General features: G+C 39.1%; 2 protein-coding genes across 2 annotated transcripts; both read left to right on the top strand.

Annotated features, from left to right (window-relative positions):
• Positions 1-577: 577 nt before the first annotated feature.
• On the top strand, positions 578-5,036 carry LOC119580014 (G-protein coupled receptor moody-like). Its single transcript, XM_037927865.1, has 6 exons — positions 578-783; positions 980-1,097; positions 1,394-1,527; positions 2,268-2,400; positions 2,636-2,823; positions 3,128-5,036. Exons 1-6 carry the CDS (start codon positions 578-580, stop codon positions 3,819-3,821), a joined length of 1,473 nt encoding a protein of 490 aa, XP_037783793.1. The 3' UTR covers positions 3,822-5,036.
• A 3,162-nt stretch (positions 5,037-8,198) lies between these two features.
• On the top strand, positions 8,199-12,152 carry LOC119580013 (G-protein coupled receptor moody-like). The gene is made up of 6 exons (XM_037927864.1): positions 8,199-8,404; positions 9,288-9,405; positions 9,763-9,890; positions 10,232-10,364; positions 10,594-10,781; positions 11,106-12,152. Exons 1-6 carry the CDS (start codon positions 8,199-8,201, stop codon positions 11,797-11,799), a joined length of 1,467 nt encoding a protein of 488 aa, XP_037783792.1. The 3' UTR covers positions 11,800-12,152.
• Positions 12,153-15,000: the final 2,848 nt, after the last annotated feature.

The following is a 15,000-nucleotide window of genomic DNA, read 5'->3' as shown; positions in this document are numbered from 1 at the left end:
TAAAAACATATGCAAACTTTTTTTTTTTAAATAACGTGCAAACGCATTTATTTAATCTGATTTACTGACAGTATGACCCTCTCTTTCGCAGCGGCCGCCTCGGCTTAACTTCAAGGCGCTGATAAGATGATAAGAAGTCAGTTCGTAGGGCGCTTCCCTTTCCGTCCGATCACGGGAAGTCAGCTCCTTTTGATCTGACAAAAGAGAAAAAATAAAAAATAAAAAGTAGCGCGTAAGAGTAAGAAAACGGAGGGAGAGGGGGGGAGGGGAAAGCAGCGTTTGTAGAAAAAGAAAACGGAGAGAAGAGGCGAGATCAGAATTGAAAGAAAACGGAGAGAAGAGGCGAGACTAGAAGTGAAAGAAAACGGAGAGAAGAGGCGAGGACACAACTGAAAGAAAACGGAGAAAGAGGCGAGGACACAACTGAAAGAAAACGGAGAGAAGAGGCGAGACTAGAAGTGAAAGAAAACGGAGAGAAGAGGCGAGACCAGAAGTGAAAGCAAACGGAGAAGTCAAGCGAATTACCTTCTCCTTAACCTCGTTCCGCACACTCCGAGACCCCCCCAAAACAAACACCATGGAAGGCCTCGCGACACAGGCAGTGAGCCAATTCGCGGACACTAACGGCACGACCAATGACCACAACAGTACAGGCCAAGTCGAAACGTGGTCGCTCGTACTGGGAATGATTGTGACGTTAACAGTGATGGTTATTGGGTCCCTCGGAAACCTGCTAACGCTTCTGACCTTCGCGCACCAGTTCTGCATGCCTATTCAGCTAAGGTGAATTAAGTTGATTTGCGAGATGCTTATGTAGATATGCTAATGAGAAAGATGGAGAGTTTGTATGGACATTCATATACAGAAATAAGTCTAGAGAGATAAATGCATATCTATCAAATATCCATGTTCATATACATATGAACACATATCAGTTATATCAAATATAACTTTTTTGTTTTTTTCTTATATTCTACAGGTGCATCAAATACATGACACCTGACACTGTGCTCATCCTTAATCTGGCACTGGCGGATTTTCTCTACTCGGCTGTCAATCTACCCTTTATGTTCAATACTTATTACAGTATTTATATGGTAAGTCTGAGAAATTTGTAGATACAGGTACAGGAATTCGCATCAGCAAAATTTAAGATGACATGTTACAATGAATATTAGCTTATATTTCATAATTCACCTTTAGGATAATATAATTGAATTTTCTATTTAGAAATATGTCCCAGTTAGAGATTCAAAAGCGATGCACACACCAAATTCACATTTCTTCCCAATCCTAAACAACACAATACTTCACAACCAAAATTAAAATGCATATGTATCTCCTTTCCCCCCAAAGTGGCGTGTACTAAACCTATGGTATTTCTCCTTCTAAGACGAATAGTAACATCTCAGGGAAATCCACAGCACCCTGGGAGAATAATATGGCTGCCTGCAGTTTCTCAGCTTTTCTCAGATACACCAATGCTTTCTCTGAATGGATGACTTTGGGTCTTATGGCCTTAGAGAGGTAAGATTAAGAATAAGGCAAATAAATAAATTAATTAAATATATGACTGGGTGAATAAATGAATAAATGAATTAAATATATGACTGGGTGAATAAATAAATGAATGAATTAAATATATGACTGGGTGGATAAATAAATAAATGAATTAAATATATGACTGGGTGAATAAATGAATAAATATGATTGGGTCTTATGGCCTTAGAGAGGTGAGTTTTTTGAGTATGATAAGTAAATAAATGGATATAGGATTGGATAAACAAATTAATGATATAAACGAATGGAATTTAAACAATTCAGTATAAAGGTGAGAATAGTATAACATATAAGTCAGTAAATAGATTATTAGATGAACAGATTAATGATGTAAATCATTCTCTTTCCCTCTTCCTTCCTCCCTCCCGCACCCACCGTCTCCTTTACTCCCTATCTCTCTCTCTCTCTCTCTCTCTCTCTCTCTCTCTCTCTCTCTCTCTCTCTCCTTCTTCCTTCCCCTCCCCCTCCCTCCCTTCTCCCTACCCCTCTCCCTTCCTCTCCCCTCCCTCCCCTCTCCCTCCCTCTACCTTCCCTCCCTTCTCCCGTCCCCTACTCTCCCTCTCCCCTCCCTCACTTCTCCCTTCCCCTCTCCCTTCCCCTACTCTCCCTCTCCCTTCCCCTCCCCTTCCCCTTCCCTTCTCTCTGTCCCTCTCCTATTTATATATTCATTTCGTTTTATTTATTTATTATTTTTTTCTGCCCCGTAGGTGTATTTGCATCCACAAGTTTCGCCACAACAGCAGACGTCCAAACAAGTGGTTTACTTGCTGGAAAACCTTTATTTACTGCATAATGATTTGGATGCTTGGTATGGCACTGCAAATACCAACATACGTCGGGGTATGTTTAACACCTGATAGGTTTCACGTTCGGTGTAGGAACAGAGGAATGATAAAGAGAGATGTGATAAGTGGATACATGTGGATAGATTAATTAAAATTAGGTGGATAAATTAATATTCAGATATGTTTCCCAAAACTGAAAAATAAGACCTCCTTAGCTCTTCCGGAATTCACCTTTATTCAACGTTTTGCTTTTTTGCTAATGTTTTATATTTATCTTCCCTTCGAAACAGGCGTACGGGAATTTTGGTTACAACAACATGACCCTCAAGTGTGATTTTATTGACACGAATGGAGCGAATCCGCGCATCCTTTTTTTCACCATGGAGACTGCTATCCCCTGTATTCTCATTTTCATTGGAAACAAATTCATCCTGGTTTTAGTTTACTCTAACAACAGACGCATTCTTTCCGTTATGGGGTATGTCTTTTGTCATTTTGTTTGAATTGATGTATATCAGTGGATCTTTAATTTTCTTAGATTAGGCTCGCCAAGTTAATTGTTCATAGGCATCAGAATGAAACTTTCATTTCTCTACCATGGAGTTATACATATCTATATATTTATTTACATTATTCTCTAACTGGTTCTACAATATCTAGGTTCTTCAGTTTCATAGTCTAGTTCATTTATTTGTTTGTTTTAATAGTTTTTTGTCTAAAGTATTTAGATTACCGGTTACAAACCTATATTCTGTAATGAAGTTTTTTTTTATCCTCCCCAGATCACACGCATTCCAACAAGCTCAACTTCGCCGCAGCCGAACCACCAGAGTTATTGTTCGTCTCTTAATCGTGTTCCTTGTGTGCGTCATACCCATCTGCTTATATAACGTCATCTTCGCCAGAGACAACGTCTCTCTACATGAAACTGTCCCAGAAATTGGCATAGTGCTGTACTGTATCTATTTCTTGCAGTATTGCATCAACAACTTCATATACGTCGTTTGTTTTGAAAAGTACCGTTGCGCGTACTACCAGTTCCTCTGTTTCATTCTCTGTCGGAAGGTGAAGCCGGTAACACCGGTCAAGACCCTTCCTTTGCGTCCAAGCGACCAAGTCTACACGATTAGCAGCCCCCACGGTCTGCAGGTACCCGAGAAAATGCTGCCACGCACTCCCTCGGAGTGTGAGGAGGAGAGGCGTGCTGAAAATGACCCTCAATACCAACAATGGCAGAGAAATTCGCCGAACAGCTCGCTCTCATCCCAAGCCAGTTTCGGTCTGGAGATTCCCGAGTCGCGCCTTGCCTCGTCGCTCCGGTCGCAGGGGGAAAGTGTCACCTTCGAGAGCGACGTACCCGACAGGAGGCACACTTTCGGGAGTCTGAGCACCTGTTCGTCGAATGCCACTCTGGTCCTGCCTGCTGCGAGGAAATTCTCCCTCAAGAAAAAGCTCAAGAGAACTTTCTCCAGATGAGGGTTAGCATTTTGGATCATGACAAGAAACAAGGTCCATTTTCAAAATGGTTAAAATGAACAGCCTTATGCCGTGTGTGTGTTTCTGCATAGTTGAATATGTATATGTATATATTTGTTACCAGTTATTAAGTTATTTTTCATTGTATATAGTCACTATAATTTATACAATCAATAATGGAATGTGTTGTCATCTTTTATAAGCCGTCTCTTATACAAAGATGTGGCACCTATCCACAAATGATGAATGTGTTCAATTATTTTAATACTCCAGGAAAAATTTTGCAAACAAGTATGAACAAGGTTTTATGTGAATAAAAAGGGAATTTGATATTGTATTGCTAGTTCACTATTTACAAAATGAAATGGAGGCAACAGGTACACCATCCAATGCACTGCCCAAAGATGAGCACAGCAATTGCGTGTGAAACTTAAGTATACCTATCCAAATAAACACATACTGTACATACCTTTACAAGAATCATACAAGATGACACCATATGTAGATTCGTGCCTACGTTTGTCCATACTTGTGCGTGCGTGCGTTCGTGTGTGTGTGTGTGTGTGTGTGTGTGTGTGTGTGTGTGTGTGTGTGTGTGTGTGTGTGTGTGTGTGTGTGTGTGTGTGTGTGTGTGTGTGTGTGTGTTCACGGAAATAGTACGTAGATGTGTTCAATACGATTAAGGTATCTTCTCTGTGACTCGAGTGTTTGGAAGATGAAGAGGTAGCGTGGCATACAAGAGTTGTATAAAGAGCCAATATCTGCTAAATTCAAAGTAAAATTGTCTTTTCTCTCTCATACACACATACACAAGGTCAGTGCATATCTACCTACCGTTCGCTATAAATGTGTTTGTGTGTGTTAGTGTGTGTTTGAAGATTTGAGAAAGTAAGAAACACCCAGAGAATATATATTTTTTTTTTTTCGTTTTTTGTCATGTGACAGCCTGTTAGATTTTTTACACTGTTTATTCTACTTGTTTTTTCTACGTGGTTTGAAGACAAGAAGTAAGAAATCCGAAAAAAAAGGTATTAACTATGGAAGTGTTGATCATTCTGTTATTTAATAGAGATGGTATATCGCCAGCATAGACATAATTAGTTATTGATGCCTGCGATATTCTTCATAATTATGCAAAAGAAGAACTTAGCAATGAATAATGAAACTAGTTCCTGAACAACTATTTTAGAACTGAGGAAATGGAAGTCTACAATTATGCAAATTTTGTTTTCGTAGGTAAACAGATCCGAAGTCTCTAAAATATCTTAGATTTCTTTCCAAAACACCAGTAAAGATTTCACTTCATAAGGTGCATAGTGTGTGTGTGTGTCAATATATATATATATATATATATATATATATATATATATATATATATATATATATATACATATACATATATATATATGTATACATATATATATACATAATTTCCGACAAATTTCCGGAATGTAATTTGACTTCTCACAGTTTTATATCAATAGTATAACTAATAGATTAAATACCCATCAATAATAATACCAGTTTGAGAAGGTATACTGCTTATATGAACGCATAAAAACCGAAGAATATTTATTTCATGCAGGTCGCTGTTCAGAAAATTATCCACATATATATATATATATATATATATATATATATATATATATATATATATATATATATATATATGTATATAATCAAAAAAATAATAGATAGACAAAAAATACAAAGATAAATGGAACAATTACAATGATGATAACTGAAGTTGTAGCAATAGTAGTATTAATACTAGTAATAGTAATAATGGTGTTAATAATATTATTATTATGATTATCAATGATAATAATAGTAGTGATAATAATAATAACTAATAATGATGATGGTGATGATAATGATGATAATAATAATAATAATAATAATAATAATAATAATAATAATAATAATAATAATAATGATTTAGTCACAATATTTATTAATCCTTTTCTATATAAAAAAACGAACTGATTAATAACATATATCAGTTTAATAATTTCTTCACAAAAACAAAACGACCTTGACAAAGGCCTCGATTTTATTTCTCGGGAGAAATCTATCCTATTTCTTTCACTCTTATAAATCATTACCGGTTGTATCTTTTCCGGCAAGATGTACTACAGATAAGATAACGCGCCATGGGTTTCTCTCAAAACACGACCGGAAATAAGACAAAATACGTTTGAAGATGTATAGTAATCTTCCAAAGGTTTGATAAGATATCGATGACTGGGCGACACGCTCACACAATGGGAGTGAATGAAGAGAGACTGAAGAGGGGTGGCGGGAGTGAATGAAGAGAGACTGAAGAGGGGTGGCGGGAGTGAATGAAGAGAGACTGAAGAGGGGTGGCGGGAGTGAATGAAGAGAGACTGAAGAGGGGTGGCGGGAGTGAATGAAGAGAGACTGAAGAGGGGTGGCGGGAGTGAATGAAGGAGACTGAAGAGGGGTGGCGGGAGTGAAGGAAGAGAGACTGAAGAGGGGTGGCGGGAGTGAAGGAAGAGAGACTGAAGAGGGGTGGCGGGAGTGAATGAAGAGAGACTGAAGAGGGGTGGCGGGAGTGAATGAAGAGAGACTGAAGAGGGGTGGCGGGAGTGAATGAAGAGAGACTGAAGAGGGGTGGCGGGAGTGAATGAAGAGAGACTGAAGAGGGGTGGCGGGAGTGAATGAAGAGAGACTGAAGAGGGGTGGCGGGAGTGAATGAAGAGAGACTGAAGAGGGGTGGCGGGAGTGAATGAAGAGAGACTGAAGAGGGGTGGCGGGAGTGAATGAAGAGAGACTGAAGAGGGGTGGCGGGAGTGAATGAAGAGAGACTGAAGAGGGGTGGCGGGAGTGAAGGAAGAGAGACTGAAGAGGGGTGGCGGGAGTGAAGGAAGAGAGACTGAAGAGGGGTGGCGGGAGTGAAGGAAGAGAGACTGAAGAGGGATGGCGGGAGTGAATGAAGAGAGACTGAAGAGGGGTGGCGGGAGTGAATGAAGAGAGACTGAAGAGGGGTGGCGGGAGTGAATGAAGAGAGACTGAAGAGGGGTGGCGGGAGTGAAGGAAGAGAGACTGAAGAGGGGTGGCGGGAGTGAGAGAGAGAGAGGAGGGGGGGAGGGGGGAGAAAGAGAGAGGGAGGGAGAGAGAGAGAGAGTGAGGGAGGTAGGGAGTGAGGAACATAGAGAGAGACAGATAAGCAGACAGAGCCATGAGGAACATAGAGAGAGACAGATAAGCAGACAGAGCCAGATAGGGAGTAAAAAATGACTGTTACAGGCGTACTGGATAAGACGTGGCCTGCATTTAATACAAAACAACGGCCAAAAGTAACAATGTTTACCGAAGAAACAAAGATGGTAAGTTTAGACATGATGTTTATCTTCCTAAGGGGAAGACATGGGGAATAGGGGAGGGAGGGAGGGAGGGAGGGGGAGAAAGAGAGAGAGAGAGAGAAGGAAAGGAAAAGGCACAGGCATAGGGGATAAAGAAAGAAGAATGAGAGACGAAAGGAGAGGAAGAGAGGGAACAAGCAAGTGAAAGAAGAAAATCCAGAATAACTGAAATATTAAAAAAAAAAAACATAGATAATGAGAAATGAATAATTATAGAGAGAGAAAACCGAAAAAAAATCTTTAAATCTTTAAAAATTTCTTTCCTTTTTAGCTTCTATTTTGACAACTCGCCACTGCTATGAAGATAATAAAACGAGAATTAAATTCCTCATATTCTTATCTTTTCTGTCCGTAATTTTCCTTTTATCAGAAATCCACAAGAGTTTGTTTCTTTCAATTCAAGGATTCTGTTACAACTATCACTTATGAATAAAATGCATCGTGTCATATAATGATTTTCAAATATCTTCATTTTTTTTTTTTTTTCATCTTTTTTTTAACCATGTCTTTTCTTTTAAAATGCTTTCTCAGTCTGAGCAGAGGTAGCGAGATATCAAAAGCCGTGAGAAGTAAATCACATCGTCTTTATTTATTGTTTACTTCCTTTTCTAATAACATGCGCAAACTCTTTTATTTAATCGCCATAGCCTAACTTCAAGGCGCCGATAAGACGATAAGATAGGGCGAAAAAGAGTTACATGGCGCGCGCGACGGAGCCTCTGCCAGAAGTCAGTTCGCAGAGCGCTTCCCCTTTAATCTGATCACGGGAAGTCAGCTCCTTTTGATCTGATAGAATAACAGCAACGCGTAAGAGAAAGAAAAGGGAGAAGGAGAGATGGAAAAATGAGGGCAGTGCTTATAGAAAACAGAAAACGGAGAGGGAAGAGGCAAGACCACAAGTGAGGGAAAAATAAAGGGAGAGGTTACTTCGTCCTTAACATCATTACGTACCCTACGAGTGATCGGCAGCTTACATACCCAGACAAACAATATGGAAGGCCTCACGACACAAGCAGTGAGCAAATTCGTGAACACTAGCGACACGACCAGTGGTTACTTTACTATAGGAGAAGTGCAGACGTGGTCTCTCGTACTGGCAATGATTGTGACATTCACAGTGATGGTTATTGGGTCCCTCGGAAACCTGCTAACGCTTGTCACCCTCGCGCACCAGTTCTGCATGCCTGTTCGATTTAGGTGAGTCTGGGGTTTAATACTATAGAAAACGAGAGGAAAGACGAAGCTGAAGAAGGGAAAATGGGACCAAAAAAAAAGTTTAGCAACGCATTTCTCATCGAATTCTCATACACTCTTTGTGTAAACGGAAAATATCTCTTTCTCTTTGTCTCACACACTCACTCTCCCTCCCTCTCTCTCTCTCTCTCTCTCTCTCTCTCTCTCTCTCTCTCTCTCTCTCTCTCTCTCTCTCTCTCTCTCTCTCTCTCTCTCTCACACACACACACACACAGCATGTTATCATATCTATATCCAAATCTATTGATCTATCAATATCTATCTATCGATTTATATATACAGATACGCTTGCGCTCGTTCATGTGTGTATTAGGCAACATGTATTAGTGTGAATTGGACACTCATTTGACAAAAAAAAGACTCAAGACTTAACATATAGCCATACATCACAAAACCTGTTTAGGATTTTCTTAAACTATTATTCATTATGATTATTATTTTCCGTGTACTGTTCCTCATAGTAAAACATGCCGTGCAAACTCCGTAGAAATATATTCTTCCTCAATACAAACGGCCTGTGTGTTAAAATTATGTTAATATATGAGATGCGCATGTGCATATACTAATGAGAAAGAGAGCGTTTATATGGGCATGCATACCCACAATAATAAGTGCATACCTATCAGTCTAGTTAGATAACTGCATATATATCAAATAGACAGGTATACATGTCTATATATATATATATATATATATATATATATATATATATATATATATATATATATATATATATACATATATATTGTTATACCTCTCGCAATTTCAACATGCCGATCATAAATTATATCCAACGTAACTTTCATCTTCTTTTTATATTCCACAGGTGCATCAAATACATGACACCTGACACTGTGCTCATCATTAACCTGGCACTTGCAGATTTTCTCTACTCAGCTGTCAACCTACCCTTTATGTTCTTTACGTATTACACTATATATAAGGTAAGGGTGAGATATTATTATTTCATGGTTTTATGATTTTGAAGTAAATGTAGATTCAGGTACAGAAATTCGCATCATTAAATTCAAGATAGGATGTTACATTTAAAGTGATTGTTAGGTTAAATTACTAAATTCATCCTCGTAATGATACAACTGAGGTAAAGTTTAGTTTTTAGAAATATGTCACAATAAAAGATTCAGACGCCATGTGGGCATATACACCAAATTCACATTTCTTATCAGTCTTAAACACCACAATGATTCACAACTAAAATTATAATGTATGTGTACCTTTTTTTTTTATTCCAAAGCTACGTTTACTAAACCTGTCGTATTTCTTTTTCTTCTAAAACGAAGAGTAACATCTCAGGGATCCCCACAGCACCTTGGGAGAATAATATGGCTACCTGCAGTTTCTCAGCTTTTCTCAGATACACCAATGCTTTCTCTGAATGGATGACTTTGGGTCTTATGGCCTTAGAGAGGTAAGATTAAGAATAAGGCAAATAAATGAAGGAATTAAATATATGATTGGGTGAATAAATAAATGAATGAATAAATATGATTGAGTAAATAAATAATATATTAATGGACTATGAATCAGTTTATAGAGAGGTGAGATTATAAGTATAGCATATAGATTCCCCTCCCTCCCTCTCCCTCTCGCTCTCCCTCCCCTCCCTCCCCCTCTCCCTCGCCCTCCACTCCCTCCCTCTCCTCCCCTCCCTCTCTCTCCCTCCCCATTCCTCCCTCTCTCTCCCCCTCCCTCCTCTCTTTCCCACTCTCTCCATTGTTTATATTCATTTCCTTTCTTTCTATCTCGTAGATGTCTTTGCATCTACAAGTTTCGCCACAACAGCAGACGTCCAAACAAGTGGTTTACTTGCTGGAAAACCTTTATATACTGCCTAACCATATGGATGTTTGGTATGGCACTGCAGATGCCAACATACCTCGGGGTAAGTGGATAGATGAATTAATAGTTAGGGAGGATAAATGCATATATAGGGTGGATAAATTGATAAACCTGATAGATAAATGAAAGATTGTCTTTAGTTAATTTAATGAATATCTAGTATAGTTATAATTCGTAAAAGATAAATGACTTTAGAGAAGAAAAAGAAATCCTGCATCATTGTTTTGCTATTTTCCTAATGCTTTTATCTACATTTCTTTTCTTCGAAATAGGTGTACGGGAATTTTGGTTACAACAGCATGACCCTCAAGTGTGATTTTATTGACACGAATGGAGCGAATCCGCGCATCCTGTTTTTCACCATGGAGACTGCTATCCCCTGTATTCTCATTTTCATTGGAAACAATTTCATTCTGATCCAAGTCTACTCTAACAACAGTCGTATTCTTTCGGTTATGGGGTATGTTCATCTTTGTTTTTTGTTTGTTTTACTTAATCATATTGTCTGAATTGGTGTATATTAAGGGATTTTCAATCCCCTTAGATTAAGCTCGTTAAATTATCGTTCATAGGCATCAGAATGAAACTTTTTATTTCTCTACTTAATGGTATACATTTTTGTGTGTTTTTTACGCCATTCTTTAAATGGTTCTATAATAATATCTAGTCTACTTAATTTCATACTCTAGTTTGTTATTATATGCTTCTGCCAAATGCATTTAGCTTACCTTTTGAAAAATGACTTAGTCATATATGTTGCAATAAAGTCTTCATCTCATCCCAGATCACACGCATTCCAACAAGCTCAGCTTCGCCGCAGCCGAACCACCAGTGTTATTGTTCGTCTCTTAATCGTGTTCCTTGTGTGCGTCATACCCATCTGCTTATATAACATCATCTTCGTCAGAGACAACGTCTCTCTACATGAAACTATCCCAGAACTTGGCATAGTGCTGTACTGTATCTACTTCTTGCAGTATTACATCAACAACTTCATATACGTCGTTTGTTTTGAAAAGTACCGTTGCGCGTACTACCAGTTCCTCTGTTTCATTCTCTGTCGGAAGGTGAAGGCGGTAACACCGGTCAAGACCCTTCCTTTGCGTCCAAGCGACCAAGTCTACACGATCAGCAGCCCCCACGGTCTGCAGGTGCCCCAGAGGAGGTTTCCCCGCACTCCCTCGGAGTGTGAGGAGGAGAGGCGCTCTGAAAATGACCCAGAATACCAACAATGGCAGAGAAATTCGCCGAACAGCTCGCTCTCATCCCAAGCCAGTTTTGGTCTGGAGATTCCCGAGTCGCGCCTTGCCTCGTCGCTCCGGTCGCAGGGGGAAAGTGTCACCTTTGAGAGCGACGTTCCCGACAGGAGGCACACTTTCGGGAGTCTGAGCACCTGTTCGTCGAATGCCACTCTGGTCCTGCCTGCTGCGAGGAAATTCTCCCTCAAGAAAAAGCTCAAGAGAACTTTCTCCAGATGAGGGTTAGCATTTTGGATCATGACAAGAAACAAGGTCCACTTTCAAAATGGTTAAAATGTACACCCTTATGTTGTTTATTTCTTCTTGTATATTTGAATATGTACATATATTTGTTACCAGTTACTAAGTTATCTTTCATTGTACATAGTCACTATAATTTATATTAATGATCATGAAATGTGTTGTCATCTTTTATATGCCGTTTCACATACAAATACATGGCAGCTGTGCACGCATATATATGTATGTATATACATATATATTTTTATAATGAATGTGTTCAAATATTTTGATACTTCAGGAAAGTTTTTTTGTAAACAAGTATGAACAAAGGTTTTTTGTAAATATATAAATAAAATTATATATTGCACTGCTAGTTCACTTTTTATAACAAGCTAAGTAAAACACCCTCCAGTGCACTGCACAATATGAACACAATAACAGTACGTGAAACATCAGTATACCGATCCAAATAAACACATATACTGCACACTCGCTAATTAAAAGTATCTTGATTCTTTCTCACTTACGATACGACGACAAATACAGCTGGAAAGCGTGCTGTGTGAGCTCGACCTGATATTGGGGCAGGGACAGCCTTCCCACCCCCCTCTCCCCGAATCCTGTTTCCCCCCTCAAGGTCTGTCTTGCCCCCATCCCCCCAAAGGCCACAAATTAAAACTTTATTACTAATTACACGTATATTGATCCGGTTACAGCTTTAAAAATGCCCCTTGAATAATATTTTCAACATTTCTGTTCACTTCCCTCAGCTACATTTACAAAATTAAGGTTTTGAAATGTATAATATCTGTAATGTTTCGTGTTACCACCACCAGCTTGGCGAACGCTGGCAAGTCTACGTGGTATGGATGCCATTAACACCGCCGTTAACTGGCTTCTGTCTGCAGAGCGCAAACACTCCTATGTCGTGATTGCTTGGGCCTTAGATATGACGATTGCGAGTATGATCTCGGGAGAAGTCTCTGTCCAAACATTCTTAATAGGATTAAGATTTGGCGATTTGGGTGGATGTGACGCAGTGTAATCTCAGGGTGTTGCCGAAGTCACGCCTTCACAACACTGCTCTGTGGAGGGGACTTTTATCCTGAACAAGGTAAAATGGCTCCCGCTCACCGATAGGAGAAACATATCGCCCAGGATTTCCATGTAGGTATACCCATAAATCTACCAGGCCCGACTCCCCAGCAGTTTTTGGCAGTCTGCAGCGTAATGCAAAGTCCCGCCGGATGTTGCCAGCAGAACAAAAGGGGTCCACATCTCTTCCAGTAGTTGGGGATTGTTAAAGAAAGGAAAAAAAAATAATGGAAATAAATAACTAAGAAGAAAATGACTCATGGTAAATGAACATGGCAACTAACTACTGGCCACGTCCCTTTCTCAAACCCAGTTAGGCTTAAGGGGTGTTGCCACTGAGTATCGAATTGTTTTTATCAGCTCATGATATGCATGCACCTCAATGCATATCACATAGAGAGCATTGCCTTAAAGTTCTGATTGACATTTACTTGATTTTCTTCCTTCGTCGTGTATCAAGGGCGCCCCCTTCTGGCCTTAACTCTGGTGGCTCCTGTTGCTTAGTGTCGCTGGATCCATAGAGACACGGTTGGCTTCGAAATACCTAATCTTGATATTTAGGCTCGTGATATTTCTTCAGATTGAAGTGTTATTATGACGCTACAAATGAGGTCTCCTTTGCTAATATTAGCATGATTCAAGGTCCTAACCATATCAACTCCAAAACACTAGTCGAACACATTATGAAGATTCATCTGTTCGGAGCTTTGAAAGCAAGTACCAATAGTTCCGAATCAACTCCTAGCGATCCTAATGGTTTCTTCTACTCCCAAGTAAAGATGCTATTTTTAGCGAGTGTTCCTTACCTTAAAAAGAATCATACATGACACCATATGTGCCTATGTTTGTCCATACATGCGTGTCTGTGTACTTGTGTGTACGCATATGTGTGTGATACTTTTATATATGGCAAGAAACACGCTTGGCCTTCAGTAAGTATGGAAATTGCATGTGGATGTGTCCAATAAGATACGTAACTTCTCCGTAACTCGCGAGTGCATATCTACCTACCGTTTGCTATAAATGTGTGCATGTGTGTTTGTATAGGTGTGAGTAGGGGAGATAGATACATACACAAACACATATACTATGCATATGTACATAACGTACGGTTATACGTATATTTTTGTAAAGCCATGTTTATACAGTATATTCTCTTGGAGGAAATACTTCCAAGACATTCACTCTCAGATGCATAAAAGTGAAAGTTGCCAAGTTGTGGAAAGTTGGCACTGAATGGCACTCTCCAGGGTTCATTTAACATGAGCGAAGGAAAACCAGACAGAGAAGGCTTTTCCTCAATCGAGACATTGGAAACTGGCGTATAAAAAAAAGAAAAAAAAAAACGCTTTTGCACAATGACTGGGATTTTTAACCAAAAAGAGCGGAGAGAGAGAGAGAAAGTGGAAGAAAGTGTCAGGCAGTGAGTATGTTAATAAGATGCTGAAAAAAGACAAGGGGGGTGGAATGAGGAGAGATATGTAAAATGAGGATCGACAGTAGGATAAAGTGGCATATGAGTGGATTAAGGAGAAAAATACCAGAGATAGGCGGGATGGAGAGAATGTTGACGGTAGCAGATATACACATACAGGCATATGTGTATATATATGTCCTTGTGTATGTACGATCTCTCACACACACAGACACATAAATTTAAATAATACTAAGCAGTATAAGAAGACTGAATATATATTCTTCTCCCAAGTTAGGTTATCAAAGTACGTTTTTTTTCTTTCTTTTTTTTCTCTCTTGTTTTTTTGTGCCATGGTACAGCCTGTTAGAATTTTTGTTTTTGTTTTGTTTTTTATTCTACTTTTCTATTCTTCTATTTATAAAAAAAACAAGCGAAGAATCGAAGAAAACAAAGTATCTTTTTCAGATCTTGTAGTATGAATTGGAAATAAAAAAAATGTAAATATATAACTTTGTATTTGGCAACTAATACAACGTGATAATTCATAATGCATTAGTTCGAACAATATGATAATCTTACTAATAGAACTACAAGATTCTACCCCCTCCCCCCCCACCAACAGTACTACCCCCCCCCCCACCCTCCTGCGCATATCTTGAGCCTTTCCTATCGAGAATCCACTGATA

This window comes from Penaeus monodon, chromosome 13 (genome assembly GCF_015228065.2).
Source record: "Penaeus monodon isolate SGIC_2016 chromosome 13, NSTDA_Pmon_1, whole genome shotgun sequence".
Lineage (NCBI taxonomy): Eukaryota > Metazoa > Arthropoda > Malacostraca > Decapoda > Penaeidae > Penaeus > Penaeus monodon.
The sequence above is the reverse complement of the archived record's forward strand: the minus strand, read 5'-3'. Positions and strand labels throughout refer to the sequence as shown.

Excerpts from the sequence above, each read along its gene's own strand:
- LOC119580014 (XM_037927865.1), top strand. The coding sequence starts at position 578 with ATGGAAGGCCTCGCGACACAGGCAGTGAGCCAATTCGCGGACACTAAC. Across the intron at positions 784-979 it reads TGCATGCCTATTCAGCTAAG|GTGCATCAAATACATGACAC; the intron begins GTGAATTAAGTT and ends TATATTCTACAG. Across the intron at positions 2,824-3,127 it reads CGCATTCTTTCCGTTATGGG|ATCACACGCATTCCAACAAG; the intron begins GTATGTCTTTTG and ends TATCCTCCCCAG.
- LOC119580013 (XM_037927864.1), top strand. The coding sequence starts at position 8,199 with ATGGAAGGCCTCACGACACAAGCAGTGAGCAAATTCGTGAACACTAGC. Across the intron at positions 8,405-9,287 it reads TGCATGCCTGTTCGATTTAG|GTGCATCAAATACATGACAC; the intron begins GTGAGTCTGGGG and ends TATATTCCACAG. Across the intron at positions 10,365-10,593 it reads AGATGCCAACATACCTCGGG|GTGTACGGGAATTTTGGTTA; the intron begins GTAAGTGGATAG and ends TCTTCGAAATAG.